This window comes from Oncorhynchus tshawytscha, linkage group LG16 (assembly GCF_018296145.1).
Source record: "Oncorhynchus tshawytscha isolate Ot180627B linkage group LG16, Otsh_v2.0, whole genome shotgun sequence".
In the NCBI taxonomy this organism is placed as follows: Eukaryota; Metazoa; Chordata; class Actinopteri; order Salmoniformes; family Salmonidae; genus Oncorhynchus; species Oncorhynchus tshawytscha.
In genome coordinates this window covers 42,576,659-42,591,363 of record NC_056444.1, presented here as the reverse complement: position 1 = coordinate 42,591,363, position 14,705 = coordinate 42,576,659, and the positions used below count along the sequence as shown (strand labels likewise).

The 14,705-nt window shown below is 44.3% G+C and overlaps 1 protein-coding gene across 1 annotated transcript in view; it reads right to left on the bottom strand.

The window, feature by feature from the left end:
• Positions 1-1,453: 1,453 nt before the first annotated feature.
• LOC112215694 (protein scribble homolog) overlaps positions 1,454-14,705 on the bottom strand; it is a 138,708-nt gene continuing 125,456 nt past the window's right edge. Inside the window, exons 37-41 of the mRNA XM_042299178.1 lie at positions 9,737-9,827; positions 9,614-9,680; positions 9,219-9,256; positions 6,881-6,935; positions 1,454-3,574 (exon numbers count right to left, since the gene is read on the bottom strand). Coding sequence (XP_042155112.1) covers positions 3,450-3,574; positions 6,881-6,935; positions 9,219-9,256; positions 9,614-9,680; positions 9,737-9,827 — 376 coding nt within the window. The 3' untranslated portion in view covers positions 1,454-3,449. The remainder of the gene's footprint in view (positions 3,575-6,880; positions 6,936-9,218; positions 9,257-9,613; positions 9,681-9,736; positions 9,828-14,705) is intronic.

Here is a 14,705-nt window from a genome sequence, read left to right as displayed (position 1 = left end):
CAAATAACTTCACAGATCGTCATTGTAAAGGGTTTAAACACTGTTTCCCATGCTTGTTCAATGAACCATAAAAAAAATATGAACACACACCTGTGGAATGGTCATTAAGACACTAACAGCTTACAGACGGTAGGCAATTAAGGTCACAGTTATGAAAACGTAAGACACTAAAGAGGCCTTTCTACTGACTCTGAAAAACATCAAAAGAAAGATGCCCAAGGTCCTTGCTCATCTGCGTGAACGTGCCTTAGGCATGCTGCAAGGAGGCATGAGGACTGCAGATGTGGTCAGGGCAATAAATTGCAATGCCCGTGCTGTGAGACGCCTAAGACAGCGCTACAGGGAGACAGGACGGACAGCTGATTGTCCTCGCAGTGCCAGACCACGTGTAACACCTGCACAGGATCGGTACAAACCCGAACATCACACCTTCGAGACAGGTACAGGATGGCAAAAACTGCCAGAGTTAAACCAGGAATGCACAATCCCTCAATCAGTGCTCAGACTGTCTGCAATAGGCTGAGAGAGGCTGGACTGAGGGCTTGTAAGCCTGTTGTAAGGCAGGTCCTCACCAGACATCATCTGTAGCAATGTCACCTATGGGCACAAACCCACTGTCGCTGGACCAGACAGGATTGGCAAAAAGTGCTCTTCACTGACAAGTCGCGGTTTTGTCTCACCAGGGGTGATGGTCAGATTCGCATTTATCATCGATGGAATGAGCGTTACACCGAGGCCTGTACTCTGGAGCAGGATCGATTTGGAGGTGGAGGATCCGTCATGGTCTGGGGCGGTGTGTCACAGCATCATCGGACTGAGCTTGTTGTCATTGCAGGCAATCTCAACGCTGTGAGTTACAGGGAAGACATCCTCCTCTCTCATGTGGTACCCTTCCTGCAGGCTCATCCTGACATGACCCTCCAGCATGACAATGCCACCAGCCATACTGCTTGTTCTGTGCGTGATTTCCTGCAAGACAGGAATGTCAGTGTTTTGCCATGGCCAGCGAAGAGCCAAGATCTAAATCCCATTGAGCACATCTGGGACCTGTTGGATCGGAGGGTGAGTGCTAGGGCCATTCCCCCCAGAAATGTCCGGGAACTTGCAGGTGCCTTGGTGGGGGAGTGAGGTAACATCTCACAGCAAGAACTGGCAAATCTGGTGCAGTCCACGAGGAGGAGATGCACTGCAGTCCTTAATGCATATTGTGGCCAAACCAGATACTGACTGTTACTTTTGAGGTTGACCCCCCTTTGTTCAGGGACACATTATTCCATTTCTGTTAGTCACATGTCTGTGGAACTTGTTCAGTTTATGTCTCTGTTATTGAATCTTATGTTCATACAAATATTTATACATGTTAAGTTTGCTGAAAATAAACAGTTGACAGTGAGAGGTCGTTTCTTTTTTTGCTGAGTTTAGATTATAGAATACAAAGACACAATGCAATGAATCAGCTTGTTAAATGAAAAGTAAACTTTTTTTATTCGTGAACCACAAAATAGACCTCTTTGGTTGTACAAATTCACTAGTTACAGTTTTGGATGAGCCTTGACCCCAGCACTTCTACCCTTTCCCTCTGACTCATTTGGGAAAAATAGTCCCCCAAAATAATTCAAGAGAAGAGTGTAACCAAAAGGAAGTTCCAACAGTTGTTTGGCATAAAAAAATGTTGTGAATCCCATTTTGTCTGGAAAGTTTTACCCACTACAGTAAGTAAATTTCTTTTTAAAAAATCAACCAATCGCAAATGTTATCATCCTAACTGAATTTCAGTCAGCGAAAGCAACGCAGAAAGATATGATTAGTACATTAAATTAAACACGAGTGCTTCTACCATGACTCTCCAAAAACAAAGCTGTCATCAGATAACATCCATGACAGCAGCAGGTAAAGCAGAGGAAAGAGATCGAGAATGATGGTCGAATGAGATCCATTTCAAAAGGGATTAACAAAATGTCTTCTGCCTCTATAGGTTCTCCCAATAAAGCCAATATATTGTACATGCAGAGAGAGAGAGGTAGGGAGAGAGCTCCCCAGTCCAGACACTTGCTTGGTCGTGGCTTAGTAGACTGGCTCAATTTCAACCGTACATTTAGCTTTCCATTCAGTATTTTGTACATTATTCACACAACAATAAAGGATTTTCAGTGGGTGTCAGATTTAAATTAATCAAAGGCAGATAAAAAAAGAAGCAAACACCTGCTACCTTCACCGGTAAAATCTGGAAAACCATCCAGATAGGAGTGAGATTCACATTGATTTCCACCAAAAGGGCAGGGAAAGTACCGTATATGTAAATGAAGCTGAGATTATGTTCCTAAATTTACAGCCATTTTGAATAAAGACTAGTGGCTTATCTGTCCATGTGTGTGTGGGTGTCTCTGCTGGTCTCTCCAGTGTAGTTACATTCTCGAGAATAGGAATGGGACAGAATTTGATAAACCTGGTCCAGGAAAGCTAGAGATCCTTTACTCTGATCCACCGAGATCAAACAACTGTACTGGGATCAGTATCCTACAAGTCTGTGACAGCATATTCCTTGTAAATGTACCAGTCAGAACCTGGTTAAGGCCTGTGCATCAGAGTGAAAACAAATGTATTCATTGTAAAAGAAAATATCTTGGTGATATGGATTAAACATGTGCTTGCCTCATAAGATGTACATTTGAATTAAAATGATATCATGATATGCATTGATGTCATTATGATAAATAAAATGATATGCATTGTTCTGTTGCACTCGAAAGTACAGGGGGTAACAATGTATTACAGGAGAGGCTTTAGAATCGAGTAATAAAATACAAGCAAAATAAATTATTTAAAAATAAACATGTTGTTTTCTAAGTAGTGTGGTAGTGCAGTTGAGATATGTATGTAGTGTTTAAAATGTGGCAGTGAAGGTAGCAGTATGTTCCCAATATATACACGCCCCCCGAAGTCCGCTAAAAACCCTGACATTTAACAATATATTCATTGAAAACCTCAAAAATAGCATCTGAAAAATTAGTATTACATCTACACAATTCATATTTTTTCCTTTCTCTTCCATAACACATTTTTCATTTAAAACAGCAAAAATCAGAGGGTCAAAAGTAAAAACATAAGTCACCTGTTAATATAATTCAGCTACTAAAACGTAAACTGAAGAAAAAGAACACAAATAAAAAAGAGAATGGTATTTCTGAAGCGTAATGCTAGCTCCCCTCACCAGCCCTCCTCCTCCCTGGCCTCAGGAACGTTGGGCCTCATGTTCAGGCCAACACATCGTCAGACTGTAAAGGCAAGATATGACATTGTGTGTGTGTGTGTTGACTATCAGCATCATGGTCTCTGCAGTGGTTACATGGGACGCATCTCCCAAACCTGTGAGTGTGTGTGTAGTGACCTGGTGCCTCCTCTGTGTATGTATGTCTCCCGAGTCTCTTGTGGTAGATGTGTGTGATGTGTTATGTGGGCACGGCGGTCTCCAGGCTGCGGCAGCCCTGCCTCAGCTGGCGCGTGTTGCTGTAGAGGGCCATCTCCAGTGCTGAGGTGGCAGTGGGCACCTCAGTCCCGGGATCCGCAGCATGCACTGGCGGGCACAGAGAAACCAATATTAACATGACACCCTGGTGAATGACTAAACCTTTAAATCTAGGTTCCCCCTTCAGTGACTCATAGTGACCCCTAAGTCTCCCCCAATGCTCATCACCCTCGCGGGCAGTCACGCAACGCTTTCCAGCCCAAGAGTCAATCTAGTCCGGTTCCAGCCACAACTAGACCTCGTTTCAATTGTATCAAAAAATAATCTTATTTGTATGCCAAGCAATCAGCAAATGTACATTGTTTAAAACACACGTTTACAAATCTCAGCTCCATAAAGCCCCCTATGGTGAAGGACATGTGAACGAGAGGCTTGTAGAATTATGAGTTTTCAGTTCATTGTTCGTCGGTAGGGGGGTCCTCTGGGCATTAAAAAATGAAATTAGTTATACTAGATCTCTTAGTTATATTAGATCTCCGTTCAAGACTATCCTAACAAACTATTACGGACTACAAAGGGAAACCCAGCCGCGAGCTGCCCAGGGACGCAAGCCTACCAGATGAGCTAAATGCCTTTTATGCTTGCTTCGAGGCAAGCAACACTGAAGAATGTATGAGAGCACCAGCTGTTCCAGACGACTGTATGATCACGCTCTCTGTAGCCGATGTGAGCAAGACCTTTAAACAGGTCAACATTCACAAGGCTGCGGGGCCAGACGGATTACCAGGATGTGTACTACTCAGAGCATGTGCAGACCAACTGGCAAGTGTCTTCATTTACATTTTCAACCTCTCCCCTCTCCCAGACAGAGTCTGTAATAACTACAGTGGCAAGGAAAAGTATGTGAACCCTTTGGAATTACCTGGATTTCTGCATAAATTGGTCATAAAATTTTCTGATCTTCATCTAAGTCACAACAATAGACATACACACCATTCACAGGGGGTGTAGTGGAGCAGGTCGAGAGTTTAGTTCCTTGGTGTCCACATCACCAGCAAACTATCATGGTCCAAACACACCATTGATAGTTTGTTATAGACTGTTCTTTAAGCTACTGTACGGCAAGCTGTACCGGAGCACCAAGTCTAGGTCCAAAAGGCTCCTTAACAGCTTCTACCCCCAAGCCATAAGACTGCTGAACAATTAATCAAATGGCATCTAGACTATTTACACTGACCTGTTTATTATCTAGGCATAGTAACTTTACCCCTATAAACCCATATGTACAAATTACTTCAACTAACCTGTACCCCCGCACATTGACTCAGTACTGGTACCCCCTGTATATAGCCTCATTATTGTTATTTTATTGTTACTTAAAAAAAATATTTTCTTAACTCTATTTCTAGAACTGCATTGTTGGTTAAGAGCTTGTAAGTAAGCATTTCACTGTAAGTTCTACACCTGTTGTGTTCGGCGCATCTCTCCCCCACTTGAAGCATCAGCCATCTGAGCCGCATACCGATCGCTGCAGCTGTACATAGCCCATCTGTAAATAGCTTACCCAACTACCTACCTCATCACCATATTGTTTTTATTTACTTTTTTGCACACCAGTATTTCTACTTGCACATCTATCACTTCAGTGTTAATTTGCTAAATTGTAATTACTTCGCTACTATGGCCTATTTATTGCCTTACCGCCTTACTCCATCTGCACACACTGTATATAGATTTTTCTATTGTGTTATTGACTGTACTTTTGTTTATCCTATGTGTAACTCTGTTGTTTTTTTGTCGCACTGCTTTGCTTCATCTTGGCCAGGTCGTAGTTGTAAATGAGAACTTGTTCTCAACTGGCCTACCTGGATAAATAAAAGTGAATATTTTTTATATTTTTTAAATGTGACAAATAAAATGTGATTTTATTTACAATATCAAAATGATTGAATTAAATTAAATTTATTAGAAGTACTTGGATGCTTACTCTGAAAGTAGCTATCGTGGCTAAAGTCTGCTTAAGTTTGTAGTGACTGTTTATCGACCTGAACCATGGATTACAGTAACTCCTGGCCCATAGACTATTCAGGGTGAGGAACCATCTAACATTAAGTTGTAAAATAACCCGAACCTCCCCTTTTAAGTCTTTGGTGTAGTCAATTTGAGTTCATGCAGGATCTGGATCTGCAGTAGTGTCAGTTTGTTTAACACACCAAATATTAATGTACAGCACTATAGAAAGTTTGACGGTAATGTTAGCTAATGTAGCTGGTTGACACGCGAGGAATGGTTAGCAGGCAAAGCTATCAATGGTAAAAGCAAACCCACTCCCAATGTTGGAAAAACATCCCTGATATGGTTTTAGCCTCCATAACGGTAGACACGGTTACAAAGGTTACAGACATATCAGGCCAAACCATGCCCGACTACTCTAAAAAGCTGAGAGCGGGAGAGAGCGGGAGAGAGCGGGAGAGAGCGGGAGAGAGCGAGAGAGAGCGAGAGAGAGCGAGAGAGAGCGAGAGAGAGCGAGAGAGAGCGAGAGAGAGCGAGAGAGAGCGAGAGAGAGAGCGAGTGAGAGAGAGCGAGAGAGAGCGAGTGAGAGAGAGTATGTGTCCTTGTGCCCTTTACCATTTGTACATTGTTAAAACACTGTGTAAATATATATATATATATATATATATATATATATATATGTATATATATATATATATATATATATATATATATATATATATATGACTTTGGTAATGTCTTTATTGTTTTGAAACTTCTGTATGTGTGATGTTTACTGTTAATTTTTATTGTTTATTTCACTTTATATATTCACTTTATATATTATCTACCTCACTTGCTTTGGCAATGTTAACACATGTTTACCATGCCAATAAAGCCCTTGAATTGAATTGAGAGAGCGAGAGAGAGCGAGAGAGAGCGAGAGAGAGCGAGAGAGAGCGAGAGAGAGCGAGAGAGAGCGAGAGAGAGCGAGAGAGAGCGAGAGCACTATGAACATATGGTCCGACTACGCTATGGTTTACCACACTTGACTAACAGGGGTACACAGCAGTTCACACACACTCGGGCCAAAGTTCAGAGGAACACACACGTACGCAAATGCACAGAAACCGGCAGTATGTGAATCCTACCAATAGGAGTTGCTTATCCCAGGAAGTCACCTGAATCAAAGGGATAAAAGTGATCAGGGTAACATATTGTACATTATTATGGGTAGGGAATAAGCAGAACATCTAGGAATCCTCCAACCAGGATTTCTGGAAATGTTGGTAAAGTTACCAGAAATGTTGCAACCCTAGGGCCAATTCTACTTAAAGCACCCTATTTTACCAACATAGATGCTGGACCCTACTTAATGTGGTTGTCAAGAGGTTTTGTTGACCCTGACCCACTGACACTCACCTGGGTTACTGGAGCCATCGTCAATGAACTGAATGTCATCGACCAAGTCAGGAGACTGCAAGAGAAGGACACAGAGAGTGTGTGTGAGTGGATGACGGCTAGGGGATGTGGCCACCTATTATCCCAGGAACACCGTCACCAAGTCGGGCTAGGGGACTGGCAGTGTGTAGGTGTGGGTCTTTCTCCCAGGCGGTCACAGTGGCAGAAAGGGTGCAGAAGGTAGGTTCCACTTGGCCACAGCCACTGCAGTCTGGTCAGGATGACGTTAGGATTGGGGGAGGTTAAATGGAGGCTTGTGTTAGTCCATCAGTTCCGGGGGTTGTTCCATCTCACAGGCAAAGCGCAGGGAGCAGCTGTTCACAGGCAAGGAACCATTACAAGACACTTAGCCGAACCACAGTCACCAACGCGGCAGAGAAAAATCACAGCACAGCCCAGCCCACTACACAGGTCTCTCCCACTGGACTAAGCACACATACAGTAGCCCATTTTTGGTGTGAATTCAACACTCAAACACATACCTTGCTTCTCAGTTCTCCACAACACTTCTCCCTACGTGTGCACTTGCATCATCACAGGGAGTGTGCATGACAAGTGCACACATCGGGAGAAGTGTGGAGAACAAGGTTGCACACATACCGTACACTGAGGTCTATACACACACTGTTAAGCTCAGTAACCGTATGCCAGAAATGATGCACATTCCAGTGTCCTCCTGAGTTCGTGAGAAGCACATCAGTATCAGAGAAGCCTATTAGTCTCTACAGTAGTTCTACTGAATTTAGATCACGAGGCCTCAAGACAAGGCAAGCTTGCTTAAAGAACAGCAAATTATTAATCGAACTGGTGGAGCTATTGCAGTTAAGAACAGCACGTTAAATGTAGAACTCCACGGCCAAATTACATTGGGAGCAGTGGAGGAATACTTGGCGGCCTTTCATTGAGGAAGACTGATTGATAAAACACAACCCACAGAGACTGGAAAAAAAGACTGATAGCAGTACATACTACAAAATACTGGACCAGAAACCACCACAACCACTGAGAAATAAGTCTCCCTGACCCCCAAGGAACCCCCTGTAGAATCATCCGTACGCAGGCTGAGATCCAAGCTTAGGGAGACCTCATTGAGTTTAGCCCAGGAAGTTCCCATCACCTATGTTGGTTAAGTGATAGACTGGAAAATACTTTGCACTGGGAGTCAAGAGCATGACAGGACAGGAGATCCCAAAATATGTGTTGTTGTGATACAGGGAGAGGTGATCAGGAACCAGGACAGACACGGCAATGAGCCCCAGCCATGGAGAGCTGGTGATAATGGCTGAGAAGGAGGGAGAGATGCAGGATCTGGGCTGTTTCCTCAAGAAGCTGGTTAGTGGGGCTCAAATCACTGGTTGGTGAATGTTGATGTTGCCTGGTTGAGGCTGGTTGTTTGGAAATAACTGAAGGAGATTGGATGGTGAGTGGGAGAAAAGGGATGGAGATAAAGCCATTAAGCAGAGGTGAGAGGTCACCCTGATAGAAAACTGACCCAGGACCTGATTTGATTACGTGGTCAGTAGCTTACTGGTGTATTAGCATTATATTTTCAAGATCCATTCATCAACTAAATCGGAGGCAGCAACTAACAAGCCAAATCCCCAGAATGGAGCAGTGAATAATCAATCAGGGGGAAAGCCAAAATGGCGGCAGCTGTTGAAGCAGTGGCACCACCAGCGCTGCTGTAAGGACCAGAGGGGAGAGAGGGAGACTGGGGCGGGGGCCTGGGAGCTCAGCATGCAGTCAATACCTGGATGTCGTATACGGGTTTGGAAGAAGGAATGGCAGCAAACTGTCGGTAGTCAAACTTCTTTTCTGACAGGGACTAGAAGGACAGCAAAATGGAATGAGTAGAGGAAGAGGTGAGGAAAGAGGAAGAGTGAAGGATAGGGACAGGTAAAGGGAAAGAGGGAGGGAGAAGGATGGATGACTCAGCGGCGTGGCTTGTGTAGAGAGGGATTTGATTGGCTGTAGTGATGATCCAGGCATTTGATAGGCTGAAGTGATTGTGTACAATGGTGGCGAAACATTTCAACGCGCCTTAAAGCCCATCAAAACAACTTTCTATCTACAAATAATCACACTTTAGATGATGGAACATCTCTAACCGGAACAGCTACTTAAAGGATAAGGAAGGCAAAAGTTAGACTGTGACATTGTTATTCTCAACAAAAATTTGCTCTGGTTGTCCAAGCAACAATCTGAGTCTCTATTTACCTGGATTGCAATAGGTCAGTGGAGACATCTCTATGAACTCTGACATTTAACAAACAAACGCAGTAGAGAACTCAGTTCTTACCAGTCTGCCTGGTGACGTTACTCCTTGTGGACTGAAATCTGTTAGACAAAGGTTAGGACACTATTAGTCGGAATCCACTCGATGATTGAGGTCTGGTATTGAGTGAGAGGCTGCATCCCAAACGGCAACCTATTCCCTATATGTATTTTTTTTTTTACCAGGGCCCATAGGACACAGGTCAAAAGTAGTGCCAAATATAGTGAATAAATAGGGTGCCATTTGGGACGCAGACATTGAGTGAGAGTGAATTAATGTAGGTGCTAAGCTGTGTGAGAGTGTATGCGACGGCCACTGATGTACCTTCCAGAGGGTGCTAAGCTGTGTGAGCTGGTCCAGTGTGCCACGCTTCTTTCCCTCCCTGGACTTAGCGATGACCATCTGAGCCACTGATGTACCTTCCAGAGGGGAAAAATGGGGACAGAGAGATGGCGTGAATGGGCGGGCTGTTGGGTGCTCCTTGTCCTGGCCTGCGGTGGTTCACTCAATGCAGAAAATGCTTGTTATTAAAACTATAGGACCAGCTGGTCCAGTGTGCCACGCTTCTTTCCCTCCCTGGACTTAGCGATGACCATCTGAGCCTTCAAAGCATCCTGCTCCAGAGACTTCATCCTGTTGGTGAGAGGGGAAGAGAACACCGTCAGATAGAGAGATGGACCAGAGAGGAGAGAGACAGAAAGAGTGGAAAAAACAGTTAGGACAGGATTGAGTAGCAGAAAATAAAAGTACAAGACCAGCGTTTTGTTGTGTTACAGCCCGAATTGAAAATGGATCAAATTTAGATGGTCACTGGACCACATAAAATATCCCATAATGTCAAAGTTGAATTATGCTTTCAGAATTGTCTACCATTTAATAAAAAAGGAAAAGCTGAAATGTGTTGAGTCAATAAGTGTTCAACCCGTTTGTTACGGCAAGGCTAAGATCAGGAGTAAAAATGTGCTTAATAAGTCCCACAGTGCATTGGGAAAGTATTTAGACCCCTTGACTTTTCCACATTGTGTTACGTTACAACATTATTCTAAAATGGATTAAATATTTTTTTCCCCTCATCTAGCTACACACAATACCCCAAATTGAAAAAGCAAAAACAGGTTTTTAGAAGTGTCGGAATTATTATTATTATTTTTAAATGAAATATCACATTTCCATAAGAATTCAAACCCTGAGTTTCTCCCATTCTTCCCTGCAGATCCTCTCAAGTTCTGTCAGGTTGGATGAGGAGCGTCGCTGCACAGCTATTTTCAAGTCTCTCCAGAGATGTTCGATCAGGTTCAAGTCCGGGCTCTTGCTGGGCCACTCAAGGACATTCAGAGACTTGTCCCTATGCCACCCCTGCGTTATCTTGTACTGTGTGCTTAAGGTCATTGTACTGTTGAAAGGTGAACCTTTGCCCCAGTCTGAGATCCTGAGCGCTCTGGAGCAGGTTTTCATCAAGGATCGCTCTGTACCTTGCTCCGTTCATCTTTCCCTCGATCCTGACTAGTCTCCCAGTCCCTGCCGCTGAAAAACATCCCCACAGCATGATGATGCCACCACCATGCTTCACCTTAGAGGTGCCAGGTCTCCTCCAGATGTGACGCTTGGCATTCAGGCCAAAGAGTTCAATCTTGGTTTCATCAGACCAGTGAATCTTGTTTCTCATCGTCAGAATCCTTAAAGTGCCTTTTGGCAAACTCCAAGTGGGCTGTCATGTACCTTTTACGAGGATTGGCTTCCATCTGGGCACTCTACCATAAAGACCTGATTGGTGGAGTGCTGCAGATGGTTGTCCTTCTGGAAGGTTCTCCCATCTCCACAGATGAACTCTGGAGCTCTGTCAGAGTGACCACCGGGACCGTGGTCACCTCCAAGTCCCTTCTCCCACAATTGCGCAGTTTGGCCAGGCGGCCAGCTCTAGGAAGAGTCTTGGTGGTTTCAAACTTCTTCCATTTAAGAATGATGGAGGCCACTGTGTTCTTGGGGACCTTCAATGCAGCAGAAACTTTTTGGCACCCTTCCCCAGATCTGTGCCTCGACACAATCCTGTCTCTGATCTCTATGGACAATTCCATTGACCTCAAGGATTGGTTTTTGCTCTGACATGCACTGTCAACTGTGTGACCTACTCTTAAAAGGTGTGTGCCTTTCTAAATCATGTCCAATCAATTGAATTTACCACAGGTCGACTCCAAACAAGTTGTCGAAACATCCTCAAGGTTGATCAATGGAAACATGAAGTACCTGAGCAATTTGAGACACAGTTTGAGTGTCTCAAAGCAAAGGGCCTGAACACTAATGCAAATAAAGTATGTTGTTTTATACATTTGTAAACATGTACAAAAACCTGTTTTCGCTTTGTCTTTATGGGGTAGTGTGTGTAGATAAGATTTATTTAAAAAATAAAAAGTCTAAAGTATAAGGCTGTAACGTAACAAAATGTAGAAAAAGGGAAGGGGTCTTAATACTTTCCGAAGGCACTAAGTCTCACAAGTTGCATGGACTCACTCTGTGTGCAATAACAGTGTTTAACATGATTTTCTTACAACGGGTTGGTAAAAACAAGCATTGTGATTGGTCGAGAGATGCGTTTTTAGCCATACAAAAAAAAACATTTCGCACCGGTAAGCCTATGACACAAAAATGGGAATCTTGTTTTCTGTTCCATCTGAGAAATCATGCTCATCCACTGTCCCATCAGCACAGCCAGCCAATTCATTAACTTGATCTCCACTGTAAAGGGATTTAGTCATTATTTCCCTGCTTCTAGCCTAACATTTAGTTGAAACAACGTTGCTGTCTGTCTCTAGACATTTGCAACATAGTTTCAGTATTACACTGAACAAAAATATAAATGCTGAGGAGGTATTTCTGTCTGTAATGTGGGTTTTTCCCTTCTGTGGGAAAAAAAAACATTTTGATTGGCTGGTCCTGGCAACCCAGTGGGTGGGCCTGGCTGCCAAGTGGTGGGCCTATGCTCCCCCAGGCCCAGCCACGGCTGCACCCCTGCCCAGTCATGTGGAATCCATAGATTAGGGCCTAATGAATTTATTCCAATTGACTGATTTCCTTACATGAACTGTAACTCAGTAAAATCTTTGAAATTGTTGCTTTTATATTTTTGTTCAGTATATACACTGCTCAAAAAAATAAAGGGAACACTAAAATAACACATCCTAGCTCTGAATGAATGAAATATTCTTATTAAATACTTTTTTCGTTACAGGTCTGGATTTGGAGTCACACTCAAAATTAAAGTGGAAAACCACACTACAGGCTGATCCAACTTTGATGTAATGTCCTTAAAACAAGTCAAAATGAGGCTCAGTAGTGTGTGTGGCCTCCACGTGCCTGTATGACCTCCCTACAATGCCTGGGCATGCTCCTGATGAGGTGGCGGATGGTCTCCTGAGGGATCTCCTCCCAGACCTGGACTAAAGCATCCGCCAACTCCTGGACAGTCTGTGGTGCAACGTGGCGTTGGTGGATGGAGCGAGACATGATGTCCCAGATGTGCTCAATTGGATTCAGGTCTGGGGAACGGGCGGGCCAGTCCATAGCATCAATGCCTTCCTCTTGCAGGAACTGCTGACACACTCGAGCCACATGAGGTCTAGCATTGTCTTGCATTAGGAGGAACCCAGGGCCAACCGATCCAGCATATGGTCTCACAAGGGGTCTGAGGATCTCATCTCGGTACCTAATGGCAGTCAGGCTACCTCTGGCGAACACATGGAGGGCTGTGCGGCCCCCCCAAAGAAATGCCACCCCACACCATGACTGACCCACCGCCAAACCGGTCATGCTGGAGGATGTTGCAGGCAGCAGAACGTTCTCCTCTGCGTCTCCAGACTCTCTCACGTCTGTCACATGTGCTCAGTGTGAACCTGCTTTCATCTGTGAAGAGCACAGGCGCCAATCTTGGTGTTCGCTGTAAGCACAACCCCCACCTGTGGACGTTGGGCGTCGGTCTGTTTCTGACCGTTTGAGCAGACACATGCACATTTGTGGCCTGCTGGAGGTCATTTTGCAGGGCTCTGGCAGTGCTCCTCCTTGCACAAAGGCGAAGGTAGTGGTCCTGCTGCTGGGTTGTTGCCCTCCTACGGCCTCCTCCACGTCTCCTGATGTACTGGCCTGTCTCCTGGTAGCGCCTCCATGCTCTGGACACTACGCTGACAGATACAGCAAACCTTCTTGCCACAGCTCGCATTGATGTGCCATCCTGGATGAGCTGCACTACCTGAGCCACTTGTGTGGGTTGTAGACTCCGTCTCATGCTACTACTAGAGTGAAAGTACCGCCAGCATTCAAAAGTGACCAAAACATCAGCCAGGAAGCATAGGAACTGAGATGTGGTCTGTGGTCACCACCTGCAGAACCACTCCTTTATTGGGTGTGTCTTGCTAATTGCCTATAATTTCCACCTGTTGTCTATTCCATTTGCACAACAGCATGTGAAATGTATTGTCAATCAGTGTTGCTTCCTAAGTGGACAGTTTGATTTCACAGAAGTGTGATTGACTTGGAGTTACATTGTGTTGTTTAAGTGTTCCCTTTATTTTTTTTGAGCAGTGTATTTAATCTCCACTTCTTGAAAATGAATGTATTTTCTCAGCCAGTCGAAATATACTGTAACGACCCTGGGACCAGGGTCGTTACAATACATTTTGATGGATAAAAAGAAAGAAGTGTCAATCGAAAAACAGGTGAAATGAAATGCAGCTGTTATTCTAGCTGCATGGTTTACAGGCAGCATGGCAACGGCACATTTAGAAAGAACGACTGGGTCGCGCCCATACATATAGAACATAGACTTCACGACTGTGTCACGTTTTTGGCAACCTAACCAATAGAATGAACAGACATCTTTTCTCAGCCAGTCGAAAACAAAGAAATTTCAATAGAAAAACTGGTCAAACGTCATGAAATGCAGCTAGCTGGCAGTTTTACCAGCTTCAGTTTGAAGTGATTACATTAGCTGTGTAGTTGGGCTAGCTCCTCTGAACAGTGTGCTGACGAGAGAGCACATGTTATATGCCAGGCGCAATCCAAAACAGCTTAAACAAATGCACATGCACCTACTTTGTGGTTATTCTAGCTGCACTGTTTGACCTGACTGTTTAGCGGTAGTTGGCTGGCAAGCAATGGATTAGAGCATGGCAACCGAACACTTGCCAGCCAGCATGGCAACCAAACACTTAGAATGAACGACTGGGTCGTGTCCACACATATATAACAAAAAAAAGACTGGGTCGCGCCTCTGGCAGCCTAACCGACAGAATGAACGGCCAGCTGGCTTGGCTAGCAACAGAGGACTAGGCCTATATTTTTGTTGAGTGATGAAACAGGCAGGGAGCAGGTCTCAAACCCTTCTAGCCCGAAGTCGACTGTGGCAATGTCCCTCAGCCGAGCAGTGAATTTCTAACAGATTCGACCACAAAGGCCAGGGAGGTTATCCAATACCTCGCAAAGGGAACCTATTGGTAGATGGGTAAAATAATAACGAAACTG